Source organism: Topomyia yanbarensis, unplaced genomic scaffold (assembly GCF_030247195.1).
Source record: "Topomyia yanbarensis strain Yona2022 unplaced genomic scaffold, ASM3024719v1 HiC_scaffold_556, whole genome shotgun sequence".
Lineage (NCBI taxonomy): Eukaryota > Metazoa > Arthropoda > Insecta > Diptera > Culicidae > Topomyia > Topomyia yanbarensis.
Window position 1 is genome coordinate 9,848 of NW_026683776.1, and position 14,947 is coordinate 24,794.

General features: G+C 38.9%; 1 protein-coding gene across 1 annotated transcript; it reads right to left on the reverse strand.

The window, feature by feature from the left end:
- Positions 1 to 11,344: 11,344 nt before the first annotated feature.
- LOC131695807 (inactive rhomboid protein 1-like) lies at positions 11,345 to 14,939 on the reverse strand. Its single transcript, XM_058984337.1, has 6 exons — positions 13,896 to 14,939; positions 13,607 to 13,834; positions 13,209 to 13,550; positions 12,895 to 13,149; positions 12,580 to 12,837; positions 11,345 to 12,517 (listed from the first exon to the last, which is right to left on the reverse strand). The coding sequence occupies exons 1-6, from the start codon at positions 14,874 to 14,876 to the stop codon at positions 12,017 to 12,019; spliced, it is 2,565 nt and encodes an 854-aa protein (XP_058840320.1). The 5' UTR covers positions 14,877 to 14,939; the 3' UTR covers positions 11,345 to 12,016.
- Between the last annotated feature and the right edge of the window lie 8 nt (positions 14,940 to 14,947).

A 14,947-nucleotide genomic window follows, 5' to 3' on the forward strand; every position in this document is an offset into this window, starting at 1 on the left:
TGGAAACGTTGCGTTGATCCCAATATAAACAAACGGTAGCACATTAAATGTTGTGCTTTGACGCAAATGAAGTATTTATTTAAGTTCGTCCGTGGCGATTCTTTTTTTATTCTGACTGTTTATTTTAATTGACACGTTTACGTTAATTGTTTTACAATTTAATTATAATTCAATGGAAAGTTTCAAACTAGGAATATTGATGATATACAAATTTCTTAAGACCTAAGCACAACTTGAGTGTTACTAAGACTAAGAGAGGCATTTGGAAACCTCTTTGATAACTTTGAATACGTTTTAGTATTTTTAACAAGAAAAATTCTTTGATTTTATAATTAAAACTAGGCGACAACACTTCACAGTATTTTGTAGGCGAGCAAAATATTATTTGGAAAAACAAAGACAAAGAAATCGTTCAGCTGAGATCTGGAACCACGATACTCGTCGCATGACCAGACAACATGTTTGATGCCGTGATAATCGTCACCACAAGCTCAAACATCGTTCTTCACAACCCCAATATGCCAGGAATGCGAATCCAATGCATAATGATTTGCCATTAGCCGGGGTATCAAACGGTTTAATTCACAACCCATATCCATCCCATTGAAACAGGGCTTCGTCGACACTTTTGGGATAATAGAATGTAGCCGCCTTCCTAAGTCTCTACTGCTCCACGAGATTTGCTATCTTTCAGGTGTCCGCTGACGAGGGAAAAACGCAAAAATTGTTAAAGTTAATTCGTAAAAAGCACTTGCGATCACCTTTGCGCCTTCTGGTTATTCGGAATGGTATAAGGGTGGTACGAATTTTCAGATAAAGTACTTGGGAGTTTCCATGTTTCTCTAGAAAATACGAGGAGTGCTTTTCACGCTTCATGGAACAGAAGGCCTCTTTAGAACTCAGACTACCTGTAACTTTGAAGTAACGGTCCATGGACAGGATTTCAATGATCTCAAGGATATACCAAATTGCTGCTAATTCCAAGACATAAACGGAAGCATTTCATAGAAAGCGGCAAAATTTTGACTCAATATACCGAAATCAGAGGATTCGTCGAATTATGATACGTCACAACAGCTCACCATATTGTTGTTTTTTTGTTGGAGACGAACCATTGCGACCAGTGTTTAGATCTATTGTGGAACCATATTCTTGCTATTGCACCGGAAAAATTGGTCATATGATCTAGCGGAACTTGAATGTATAAATATATTTGAATAACAATAAATTTGCTAAACTTGCTTAGTTTCCGCTTAAAATAATCGAATAATCTTAAGTAATTCCAACAGGAACTCTCTTCAATTCCAAGTAATCCACTGTAATCGAGGAATTTTACAGTAAACGAGTAATCAATTATTACTCAGATTTTTGGAGGAATAATCTTAATAACTATAAAGTAATCAAGGTAATCTTTTTCGAGAGTGACATGTAATCAATACTGTTGGAAACCCCTTGCAATAACTCTCTTCTGCGAGCACCACACACGAGAACCAACTATGGTCGCCAGAGCGCTGTTACCGGACTTCAGCGTATTGTTAACAGTATGGCGACGGCTTTTGACCTGACGAGGAATTCGATAAAAGCTAAAATATTTTATATCCTGAAATGTAATTAGTTTAAGCAACACATATAACAAATAAACAAAAGCCCTATTTTCAACCGCAAAACGCATTATCACATGTCGCTAGTGATTCAAGATATATGAAATCCTCAAAAACCTTGTATCAATCTCTACCTCGGAATCAACGCTGTTTCGAATGCCTGGCGCTCTACCAGCTATCCTGTTTTGTCTTGTCTGAATTTATATTCAATCCAATTCTCACTGCCCCTTTTTAAAAGGCATGAACTGCTCTGCGCTTAATGACAATGATGTCGAGATCGTCTACAAAGCCATGTTACATCTCGTTATGATGGTTTCGTTCGTTTGCATATTAGACCTTCGTATCAAGCCTTTGAGGACGATGTATCTATTTGTATTTGTATAATACATAAGCGCATCGCCCTGCATTATTTCATCTATCGTTAGAATGCCGCTTTGAACGAACCAAAAGCAATAAGCACTGACACCGCTCGTGCTAGGTAACCTTCGTGCTCGAGCTGTAGGATTCGAAGAGCTAACACGATGAGCTAGCACAACGAGTTAACACGATGATCTAGCACCATGAGTTAGCTCGGTAAGCTGGCACGAGTAACCTCGGTGAGCTAGCTTAGTGAGTTAGCACGAGTTAACTCAGTGGCTGGAACGGTAAGCTTGTCCGATGAGCTAGTACGGTGCAGTAGTGTAAGCTATGGAGCGAAAGAATAGGACAAAGCAAGAAATATGCTAATAATTCATTTTTTGGTTTTTGACTTAAGTGCCAATACCTTATTTAGGACTGGTGGTACCCAACGGGGAAAAACGATCGAAAATGGTGACTGAAGCTAAGCAATCATGTGAAAAAATCCCCTCATAGGCGAGATTCAAACTCACAACCTTTGAGACTCCGGTCCAATGCACTAAACCTTATGCTATCCCTGGGTATGATGACATCCCAGAAAGAACATATGATTATTCCACTGGCGACGATGATCGTACCCTGCCTGCAAAGCGAGAATCACACATAAAGGCAGCTGACCGCCCCAACACATTTGATCGATTTAATTTAATTTAAATTTAATTTCGTCTGATGTCTAATTTTTAGTTCATTATTGTCTATCTCGAGATAATCTAGCATTTCGTCGAGTTCTTGCTATATGGGATACACACGAGTGCGATCGAAACAAAAACAAACGTCAAAACGTCAACTCGCACTGATGCAAACTAGATGGGCGCGTAACTCAACGCACGGCCCGGTGGCGCATGGCTGAAAAGTCGCAATGTGGATTTAAGAAAAGATTCGCAATACCCATCGTGCTTCGGTCAGCTAATGAAGACTGTCATTGACCCTGAAATCGACAGTCTTCATTAGCTCTGTCACCCACCGAATTTATGAGCCAGTGTACAGGAATAGGTCACTGAGCAGCACCGTTATTGTGCATGCCTGCTTATAAGAAGCATTGAGGTTTATTATGCCTCGATAGTTCATATACTTGAGTTTGTGGCCCTTCTTGAGACTACCACGAACCTGACGAGTAACATGTTGACGATGACGTCCTTGGAACAAAAAATATAATATTTAAGTTATGAGTTTTAATATTTTATATGAGTTAAATGTTGTCTTAGTGTTAACATATTTTGGAATGCAGTGGGAGGAGAAAGGGATTATAACTGTAAAAGGAGTATTTGAGAGAGGCCTAGTTGGTGAAAATGGGTTCAGTCATCACCGAACCCGATGTGACTTTAATTCAGGAATATGCTCGGTACCTTGTTTCGGTTTAAATTCCTATATAACCGTAGTAACTCCGAAATTAAAAGTCAGATCAATGGGTGGGTTGTACTTATCATTTGAAACCAAGTTTGTCAAAAATTTGCTGAGAAATAGGTGTGACATTATCTTACGAATTTTGTTAGTTCCCCGAGAGTATCAAGAACCGTCATAGGTGTTTATTTTTTTTGTTTTTATTATAGAGGTTTTAACCTTAGGGTCATTCACCTCTTTGTCGGGTTAGAAAAATCTCTTTACAAAAATCTCTAACGCGGGGTTGGGAATTGACCCCAGGTGAGCTACGTACAAGCCAATCGATTTACCAACTACGCTATCTCCACCCCCCTAAAAGTTGGCCAATATGGCCAAAGCTACTTTAATGGGTCTTAAGTGATCTAGGCCTTCTAATCCAAGTAATATTAAGGTGAAGATATGTGGAAGCCTTGTTGCTAGGCACCGACGCGCTTGTTTACATTGAGAAAAATGGTATTCGAAGTGAAAATTCAAACGCACAAATAAGATTTTTCGGACATTTTCCTTCGGTCATCTGCACATTGGCAGAAAATTTGAAGTTTAGTTAGTAAACGATTAAAGTTTCGCGGGTGTTTTTTCAGTAGTGCGTGATTAAAATGCATTTGAAAAAGTGTTCTGAAAACGGGAAGAAGAAAAATAAAAGCGTTTTGAAAAGAAACCCCAAGTGAAGAGGGATGATATTTTCGCACAAAATAAGAGCTATAGATGGAATTCCGTCCAAAACTCGGGTTTATTGTATAGGAAAATGGTCTAGCTTCCTCAAGTAGCAGTTTCGTGGTACACCGGCAAGGTTAGTGCATTGAAAAACGTATTTTTATATTTGCTCATGTCAGATACATGGATAGGCAGGGGAGAGCGGTGTGTGCGGCGTAGAAGCTATATTGTGGCTCGCATGTATAATGTCCTTAAATCCGTTTCAGTATGTATTGCATCATTTGGACATGGGGCAGTTTATATGAGTGTTTGCTATGTGGCTGCAGTCTTCAACCCGTAATTCCGGAACCGGAAGTAGGGCCAACAAAACATATAATAGCAGCTTATGGGAGCGTTAGAACCGTTCATTTGAAACTAAGTTTGTGCAAATCGGCTCAGCCATCTCTGAGAAACTGCGTGGTTTTATTTGACACACACGTGCACCCACCGACATTTTGCGGTCTTGACGAATTGAATCGAATAGTATGTGAAACTTGGCCCTCTGGGACTCGATTGGCAGGGCAATTTTTGAAGTGATTTCCTAATATGTATATTTGAAAGCCAAAAATCATTTATATTTCCAAGCCAAAATAATTTCCTATTGGTATTGCAGAGTAGCTTTGCTTCGTAATGACGTATTTGATAGGTGGATTGATTTGAGATATCAACTAATGAAAGCAGTACTGTAGGTTGTTGTAGCTCCGCCAAACGGTTGACTGCTCATCATTTTTAGTTTGGCTGTGTAAATATTTTTTCGTAATAGATGTTCAAGATCATGGTAAGCATGTTTGGATATATTCAAGAAGATGCTGTTCGCATAACACTTTAACAATAATAGTATTTTTTCAGCAACAATTATTAGCTGACAATTAGCTAAAATATATACTTTCAAAATCTGGATGGATCCGATTTTTTCAGATTTAGACGAATCTGAAGCTGACAAGTTCATACAAGTAACAAATAGTGTTATAACTAGTGTATTAGGAAAAAATTAATGGTGGAAAATAACTCATTTGCTCCTTTTATAAACTGGCTCTCCAGAAATGTACGGAAGCAAGTAGAACAAAATCTAATATGATATTTACTTATTCGAGATGTTTGCAACACACAAAGAACATCAATTTGAATGTGATCAAATGGTGTGACTAGATCGCTATAGACGTGTGTTACCAACGATCGATTTCTCAGAGAGTACAATGAGACAAGAAGGTATTTATAGAACATTGTTGTCATGTTTGTTACTATTTCAAGCAAGGTACCTTCAATGCACATATCTACATTATAGAGAGAACGATACCATTACATTGTACGATTGATAGATTACAGTGAAGACCCGATTTTGTCAGCTTTTTGACCCGATTTTGTCAGCCTCATATGAAAATTGATAGTTGGTAGTTTGATGGGCTGTAGCAGACGAACCAATTTGGATTCGAATAAATTTTTTCTTCAGCATATTATTCTTATCTTAGAGATCCTAAATATGAAAAATCCAAATTTTAATTTTATTTAAAATTTTGCGCTATCTAGGGACCAAGGATGCAAAATGCCTACCTTTTCTGCGGCTGTAATTTTTCTGCCTACATTCTCATTTCTCTTTCGTCGCTGCTGTCGTTCGCTATTGCAGGACGCCTAGCGCTGTACGGCAGTCTGTAAGCAAAGCAGTAACATGACAAAGAAATACATACTGCCCCCAGTACAGCCACCAGACGCGAGCGATACAGCTTCTCTTTCCATATTTTACACTTTTTAATATTTTTAATCTATTCAATATTTTCAATGAAAAACGACAAAAATAAATGGGGTTCGTTTGCGCCACGACCGGCATCAACGCTTTCGTGTGCGGGCCTCTCCCTTTGACTACGCAGAGAAAAGTGTACAAAGCGAGAGAACAAACTTTACTACGCGACACTCTCACCGAGCAGTCGGAGTACAGCAGCAAAACAAAAATGTATTCTACTGCTCTACGGGAAAATGTACTCGGTTTGGCTACCGTTCTGGCAAGAGCTGTAGTGATGCGTCGCTGTAGCGGGCTGTACGGCTTGTGCAAATGTAAATATACCGAAAAACTGTAGTTTACCAGTACCTTTGGCATCCCTGCTAGGGGCTAAAGAAGAATATTTTAAGAGAATCAGTTTGTTTAAAAGAAAGAAAAATATATGTCCCGATTTTCTCAATGTTTTCGTTTTAATAGCCTAAAATTCACCAAAGGGCTGTTAAAAACGGATCTTCACTGTATTAGAATTGTCTGCTAATTAACATGAGGGCCTATGCTACAGAATTTGCGAAGTTAAATGCCGATGAAGTACTATCTCTGATAGTCGACACTAAGCTAATAAGGCATCAATACATAATTAGAAAATAAATTGTGGAAAGGCGTCTTTTAATATTTAGCTAGATTGTAAAAGAAGCGCTTTTTTCTAAGTGATAAGATGATAAGTGTTATACCTAAATCGAAAACACAGCTAAGAAATCAATCGAATTGAGGCTAGCCTAAACACACAATTAATAAAATCGTCAATTAAAACCAACAAACGATACCGTGTTGATAGCCGAAAGTTATGTCGATAGATTCTATCATCTAATATAAAATTTGTAGTAAAAAAAGTTACAGTTCACTAAAGTACATTGAAATCTAATCCGCAAGAACCGAATTGACGATAATGAAATCGGATAGTTTGTATATGTTCTCATTCGTATTTATCACCAACTATTGGCAAAACTTATATCATAAAATGTGTGACAAAATCAATATATCACTATAAGATGAATTGATCCGATCTTTTCGATATCAAATTGAGCTCAGCGACTCCATATTCACTTATAATATATGGCTATGGGACGAAATTCTCTAAAAAGTGTATATGGCGAATGAAGAGAATATAGCTCAAAGGGGTGGGAGGGGCGATGGTTGATGTAGAAAGAGATGGCCATTTGAGAATTGGTTTATGAAAATCGGTTATGTCATCACCGAGTAATCGATGTGACTAATTCTGGAATACATCCAGAACCCGAAAATTCCGGAACTCTCGATAGTGGACATTATATTCAAAGCATCTTTGATTGGCCATTATTGATCTAGACTTGCAAATAGAAATGATGCGATCTAGACTTGCGAATAGAAATGGATTTTTAGCATTTGAAGTATTACGTTTGTACCGGTTTATATGGGGCCGCAATAACCAACCTGCAACTCCGGAACCAAATGTCAGATATGAATGAAATTCAATGGCTGGACTGCCATTGTATCTTTCATTTCAAACCAAGTTTATAAAAATCGGTCAAGAATTCCCTGAGAAAAAGGTGTAAACTTGGAAAGTACCCGGGATCATCAAGAACCTTAATAGGTGGCCAATGTGGTCAAAGCTGCTTAGAGTGATCATTAGTGACTTATAGACCCGCAAATCCGAGTTATGTTGCATCTTTTTTAATATGTATTACACCATTTGGACATCATGGTGTTACCATTTTATATGGGAAATTGCTGGGTTACCGCACTCTTCAACCCGTAAATCCGGTACCGGAAGTCTTATGGGAGCGTTATACCTTTCATTTGAAGTCAAGTCAGCGATTCGGATCAGCCATCTCTGAGACAAGTGAGTGAGGTTTGAAAACGCGGTTTTAGAGTGATTGCGTATCCTTCCTATATGAGAAACGCAAAAACGAAAAAAAATGAAGCACATAGAAAAATAGTGAAGCAAGGAGAATAAAAGTTTCAGAAATGTTTAAGTGAAGTTGCAATTGTGTGACTACGAAAGCAGTCAACGATTAATTTAAAAAGAGACAAACAGGGCCTTTCGGTGTACCCTTGAAAATCTCCAGAACGCACAGTGGATCCACTCCATACAAAAGCTGGACAAAATCTCAAAAGTAGTTTAAAATGTCTGAAAATATCATCTAAGGGTAATTTTGGTGCGCTGAACTCGATTTTGATTGAATTAGGATGCTAAAATGAAAATTAGACAACCTAGGCTGGTTCTAAAAGTTTTTTTTTTTAAATTTCGAAAAAGTGAATTATTAACTTTTCAAAACAGATGCTCTGATAACTGTAAGAATGTAGAAACACGAACCATAGTTGCAAGACGGATAAGGAATACTTATATTTGAATCAAGGAAATCGCCTCAAACCCTGAGATTACAAGCAGCATTCAGAAAAAGAAATCCACTGGTGAATAATAATTCAAAACTTCACGAAATAAAAAAAACCATGCATCTCCATTAAAAAACTAATTTTACAAATTACCAATTATCAACCTTCGGGGCAAAATGGTGCAAGACGACACTATGATTTTTGAAAACTCGATAAAATTCTACGTCAGTTGTACTAGATGAGACCCTTCAACACGCTTTTACCGATAAAGAGATGACACTCTGAATGTAAATAAGTCCGCGTTAAAGACCATAGTTATATGGATTTCATTGGCAACTTTTTAAATACTCATTATTTCTCAAATCGAAATACACCATTGTATTTCTGAGATGATTTTCTATTGAAATTATCATTGTAGTACATATTAAGGGGTTAGGGATGATCCATAAATGACGTAGCATTTTTTTTAGTGATTTTTAACACCCCCCTCCCCCATCGTAGCATTTCGTCACAAAATTCAATATACCCCCCCTGATAATTACGTAGCTTGACGGTAACCCTCACCCGGGTAAGATTGTCGTGACATCAGGTCAACCCCTATTCCCCTTTAAAAAAGCTACGTAGCATGACATGACCCCTTACCCCCCCCCCCCTGTCGTAACACATCATCATAAAATACAAAACTCCCCCCTCCACCATATAATGCTACGTCATTTATGGATGGTCCTTTTTATATGTTGAGGTCGGCCAAAAAATCGATTTTTTTTATTCTATCGTAAAGCTCAGGTTCTTAAGAATGTTACCTCCAATTTTCATAGAGATCGGAGCAGTGGACCCAAAGTTATAGCGTTTTTCATCTTGCTCTCTTAAGGAGGTGTTGCTTATACTTGAAACTTTAAACGCGATTATCTCGAAATCATGTTTCCCAAAAGCGTGACTACGATAGCCGGAAAAGTTTTCAACCGATCTCAAAACTTTTTTTTGACTTGTTCGTAATTTAACTGCCGTGTCCTTGAACGATTCCATTTTTTCGTCAAAATTTTCGTATTATTGTATGATTTTTTAAATATTTTTTTCAGGTGAAAATAGTGATTTTTTTGGAAAAATCGTCCCCGTTTCCAAAAAGAAGAAATTTTGTTTTTAACCGATCGTTCAAGAACACCACAGGTACATATACTAATGATTTTTTTAGTTTGTTTCTGTTGAGCTGTTGGACTGGAATCGTAGTCACGGCAAACCTCTTTGAAAAAAAACGCGTTTTGCGGAAATTGCTATAGCTTCGACAATTGTTAATATTTTTTATTTTCTCAAGTGGATTTTGCAAATTGGACATTGTACTACGCTAAACGTATAACAAGTATTTCATAAAAATATGGCTACATAACTTTAGAAAAATTCAAACTATTCCCTTTCTTCCCGCGTCTCAACATATATAATAGACCGGCAAAAATTTTGACTTTTTTGCGGAACACTGTTAAATTTAGCGGTAATTGGATTCAAATACCACTTGTCAAATATGAGATTTTTTCGCAAACTCTAATTTACTCACAATAATTTTCAAGTTTGTATGTGAAAATATATGAAAAAAAGGCAATTGAAACAATAAATTCAGTACAAAATTCCACTATCATCTTGTGCATCCCAAAATCTGCAGAAATATAGCTTAAGGTGTAAGGATCAACATTGCCGAAGGCTGCAAATTGAACCGATTTTGCAGTATGAAGATCTTCTCATATAAAGTTATGCCTCTCTTTCTCGCACATGCTTAGAATAGGAAATTTAAAAAAATGGGTTGGTCTTCAAAGTTAAATAACTTTGTCAGGGAACCTCCAATCAATATGCGATCTTCAACAAAACTATTCGTTATAAAATAAACTATGCGACCGTTAGTTCTGAGGTATGCAGATTTACTATGAAAATTTTTATTGGAATTTAAGTTTTTATTTCCGAGATTCCATATATATTATTTTATTTATTTATTACATATTACTATAGAAACTTGGAACCTCTTGTAAGTGAACTAGAGCTATCGGAAAAAGCTCATATTTTGCATATGATTTTTGCATCCAATTACCAGTTCCAAAAAAGGTCAAAATTGTTGCCGGTCTAATATAACCCCTTAAAGCGAGATGAATTATAATGAACAAAAGCTTTTTGTCACTCAAATTCTTGCAGATTTCCAAGACCTTGCACGGTTCAAAAAAAAAATGTGGCACTTACATTTATCAATCGATTGACTTAAAAATTTGGCGAATACTGCTTTATGTATGGCACATTTAGGAAAAAATATAAAAGGTTAAAAATTAACAATAAATTTTGGGGGTTTTGTCCGGCCCGGCCCCACTGTGGAGCGTGCTAGACCGCAGTAGTGTTACGACCCGCAAATTGCTATAAAACGCGCGGTATAGTTGCGAGTAGCCTAAGAAAGTGGAAGGAAAAGGGTAACGAATACGAAAACCGAATAAAAGTGACATCGATATCCGGAATAAAGTGGGTTTTACTTGGAGGTCAAACAGGTGTTTTCTTGACGGTAGCTCACGTTCGCAAGACTTCCATGAGAAGTGTAGCGTCTCATAAGTGCTGGGAGTAACAACCCTATCAGTTACACACATCAACACATTTCCTGAAATAACCTCCGTACTCTTTCGAATTTTATGCTGAAAATTATCACAAATGCTTTTAGAGAGATTTCCTGTAGATTGAGCGAAAAATATCGGTTTTCTTTTCTATTTAAAGTGGAAACCCCCTTAAGGGAATATGCGTTGACTCGGTAGCCGAAAACAACTTTTCGACTAGACTATCTCACCAGCACATCAGAATTTCTGGTCTTCCCGATACAACAAGTTTCTAGCTTGCGACCAAGACAGTATGCTATGCTACTGATGAGACAAAGTGGAAACACAAAATGCGACGTTGTATAACCATGTCAAGTTTTTTGTTATTTATTTCGATTATAGAGGTTTTAACCTTAAGGTCATTCGCCTCATCGGGTTAGAAAAATCTCTTATGAAAAATTTCTAACCCTATGTGCGAGGTCGGGACTCGAACCCAGGTGCGCTGCGTACAAGGCAGTCTATTTACCAACTACGCCCACCCCCTCCCCCATGTTAAGTTAAATTTACATAGTCAGGAACCGAAAGGTACATCAGATGACAAGGAATGTCGAAGATAACATTAAAAACTTAAATAAATTGAAATAGAGGTTTTATTAGAATTTGCTTACACTTCATCCATGACTCTTTTGTGTCTTTTTTGTTACAACTTTACAAATCAAATTTACTCTTTCGTTTTGCTTTATTTCCTGTTTTGTCAGCTTGAAATTCATACAATATTTCTAATAATATCATAGAGGGATAGCTATTCGAACTAACTGAGGGCAATTCTATGAATTGGTTATTTTAACCCACATACTTCGCTTGCGTTTGCATGTTTCTGCTTGCTTGATTCTATGTTAATTTACTATATATATTCAATGTAACTCTCGAGTAAAGTTAGAGGAAACGGGTGACTTAATGATAACAGAACGTAAACATAACTGGGTGTGCTATATATCATATCGTTTTATTCTCATTTTTTTGATTTTGATCGTTTACTTTAAGTGTAGAGAGATACGAATATAATATATATATATACGTTTTCAATAGAATGTTTGAACTAAGTGTTTCAACTAAGATACGGTTCGTGATCACATTTTCGATGGAAAGAGCGATATAAAAATTTAAATTACTTTGTCACTATGTTGGTTGTATCACATGATAAACTGATAAATGATCTGGAAATCATCGACGTCGTACAGGGCCAGCAGGACAAACAAGACGTAAAGTAACTCCAGCGACGTGAACAGCAGGAAACATCGACGTCATGCATTCGTGTCAGCACTACGTGGCTGACGTTGGACACACTGTCCTTTTTCACACATGCTCATACCTTTCAGCAGATTGTTATTCTTATTATTGTTGTTACTACTAATCCTATTGATACCACCGGACATGCTGATTCCGCCTCCACCTCCTCCGCCGTACTCGTGATGATTGTGCAAGATTCCGCCGCCATGTCCAGTTGGCGACTTGTAGTTGTTGTTCACATTATACGTTGTGACAATATGATTTCCGCCGTTTATGATGCCACCTCCGCTACCGTGGCCATGGCTGTGCCCATTTCCACTGCCGGGGTTGTAGTTTTGGTAGCCTTCGTACAAGTTGTAATGGTCGTGGTAGCTATGCGCCGAATTGTGGTCAGACAGTTGATTCCCATCGATGAAATTCAGCGAAGAAAACAACATTGGAAAGACATAGAAAATTATGAACATTACGGCGTAGACGATAAACTGTATCACCATGCATGTCCATATAAGATTGACCTAAACGGAAAGTATAATGTTTTAGAAAATAGTCAAAACATATACATTATCAAAGATCATACTTTACTCTTCCTACTGTGCTTCGTTACGTTCACGAAGGGCACAAAGGCAAACGTCAGTCCGATGCCGAAGAGCAAACCGGCTATCAGTCCGGTAAAGTTTTGCTGCCAGGGCAGTGTTCCTAACCCGAATAATGTACACCCGATAACTAGTAATTTTATCATAGCTACGTGCGGTTTCTTTAAGCATTTCCAGTGGCACAGTACAAGCTGAACCATTAGCGATGAGAGGACTCCAGCCAGCGATGGCAGTGGACCGACCTGTAATATGAATGAATCTCGTTGAGTCAAAGTATTGTGAGTTATCGCTGGTCTTACTTCAGCTTTGTATGGTACAAAGATGGCACTCGTCAGGTTTCCTGCGATTCCTGATCCAATGTAGAGGATAGCCATCCTCAATGGTCCAATAAGCCGCTCTAGATCCGACATCAGCAAGTGCTGAAAGGCAACTGTGATTGCTAGATGTATTATGCCTGCGTGTAGACAAAGCGACGTGAAGAGACGGTAAAACTGATCCGGATAGTTGCTGGCGATGAACGGAAACATTCCGCAAACGTCGTTCAAACAGGACACCTGAAGAATATTCAATATATTTTAATCTTAAAATTGCAATCATTCACGACGAGTCAAACCTGTGAACAAAGCGATGCCTCTTCGTGGAAGTACCCGTTAACGAAATCACAATATTCCCTGGTAGTGATGCGACACTCTCCGTAGATGCCAATACAGCACGGATGACCAATCACTTCGCAAATCATGTGCTCAGCGGTATGATCCTTGAAACGGAACCGTTGCGATAATTGATTATTCTTGCGACAAATTGGCCACTTTGTAATATCATCCGGCCATTCGTGCGGCGCAATCGAAGCTGGAGCATCGCAGTACTTCGGATCAAGACCGCAAACACTACCAGAAATACGTCCACCGGGACCGGACTCACCAGGAGACCACTTCTTCCAGGTGGCGATCGTTTTCTGAAAGTTTTAAAAATAGTTAGCACATACTTTCAATGCAAATAATCGCTACATACGGTTGGCCAAAGTCCACGCATCGAACAATCGGCTTGTGAACTTTGCACACATCCCGAGTCATCGTTACGAATGCAACAGGCCGTCTCTCGCTCTTGTTTTCTGGTTTTCACAATAACTTCCGATATTCGAGAGTCTCGACGCATACACGCTCCATATTTAGCGCCCAGATGAACAATGTCGATGCTTTTAAATCCTATCCACACGTTGCGGGTTTCTTGGTGATGAACCTAAAAGAAAATGGCGTTTACTTGAAATGCTCTCAGCAAGTAGCACTCTATTAACCAATACCTGTTGTAAGCTCAGACTAGTTACCAGCACCTGAGCCGTCTTGTACTCCATACCAACTCCAATCGGCCCGAAGCCATAGCAGATTAACGATATAACAAGTACCAGAACCTGTACCGTATTGATCCAGTACGTAAAAAATGGTCTGTAATCATAACGATCGTCCAAGACATTCGGTCTAAGTAGTTTAATTTTATGTCCTATTGGCCTCATTGAGTTATCGAGCACTCCGTCCAGGATGTGTGAAGATATTCGTTGTCCAAGAGTACCACTGGCACCATCCCGAGCCTGCAGATGAAGTTCGGAAGACCTCGTACGCCATCCGTTGATGATACCACTACCGGCTGTACCGCCCAGTCCCCGATCGTTCTCCGATACGAACAGCTGACGAGAGTTGTCTACAACTTGTCCTGGGATGACTCGTTGAGTGGGCGGAGCCACCGGTGTATCAAAGAATGCTTCTTCATCTTGAATTGGCTGTAGTCCATCGCATAGCTCATTATCATCGTTGGTAAGCTCGACGTGGGCCGGGGCAAAGCTGCGTGACCACTGTTTCTGTTTACGGAACCTTTTTCTAGTGATACTCTGAACAACAAAAGACACACCATTCCAGATAACAGTTGGGACCGAGGGCTTCCGTTCAGCTTTGATCATGTATGTATCCGAGCTGTTGTCGTATGAGTGGTGGGGGTTCGCTCGTTGCCGTCGACTTTGCTCTGTGTCACGCTCGTCTTGGCTTTGAGCTGGCAGTATATCGGGTCTGTCGACTGGAACCGCATTTTCTTCCACCGCATGGTTGTTCGCATTTCCGTTGCGATAAGCAAAGTCATACTCATCTTTCAACTGACCGAACCGTCGAAAAGCAAAACGTTTCTGACGGTCTTCCCACTTGAGCCGCTCGTAGTCCTCGTTTAAATTGTCTACCCCGAAGAATTTTGCTGTTTCGTGCTTCATGTATTCTTTGATACGCTGTTTTCGAGACATATTTGGACCAGTTGGACGATAGATTTGTTGTGCATTACGTTGCAGTGTAGATGCTGGCGAGTCGCTCACCG

What these genes read in the sequence shown, in the direction of transcription:
- LOC131695807 (XM_058984337.1), bottom strand. Translation starts at nt 14,876, where the DNA reads ATGTCTCGAAAACAGCGTATCAAAGAATACATGAAGCACGAAACAGCA. An exon ending in CTAGTCTGAGCTTACAACAG is followed by an intron (nt 13,835 to 13,895) that starts GTATTGGTTAAT and finishes ATTTTCTTTTAG; the next exon opens with GTTCATCACCAAGAAACCCG. An exon ending in AGGCATCGCTTTGTTCACAG is followed by an intron (nt 13,150 to 13,208) that starts GTTTGACTCGTC and finishes AATATTCTTCAG; the next exon opens with GTGTCCTGTTTGAACGACGT.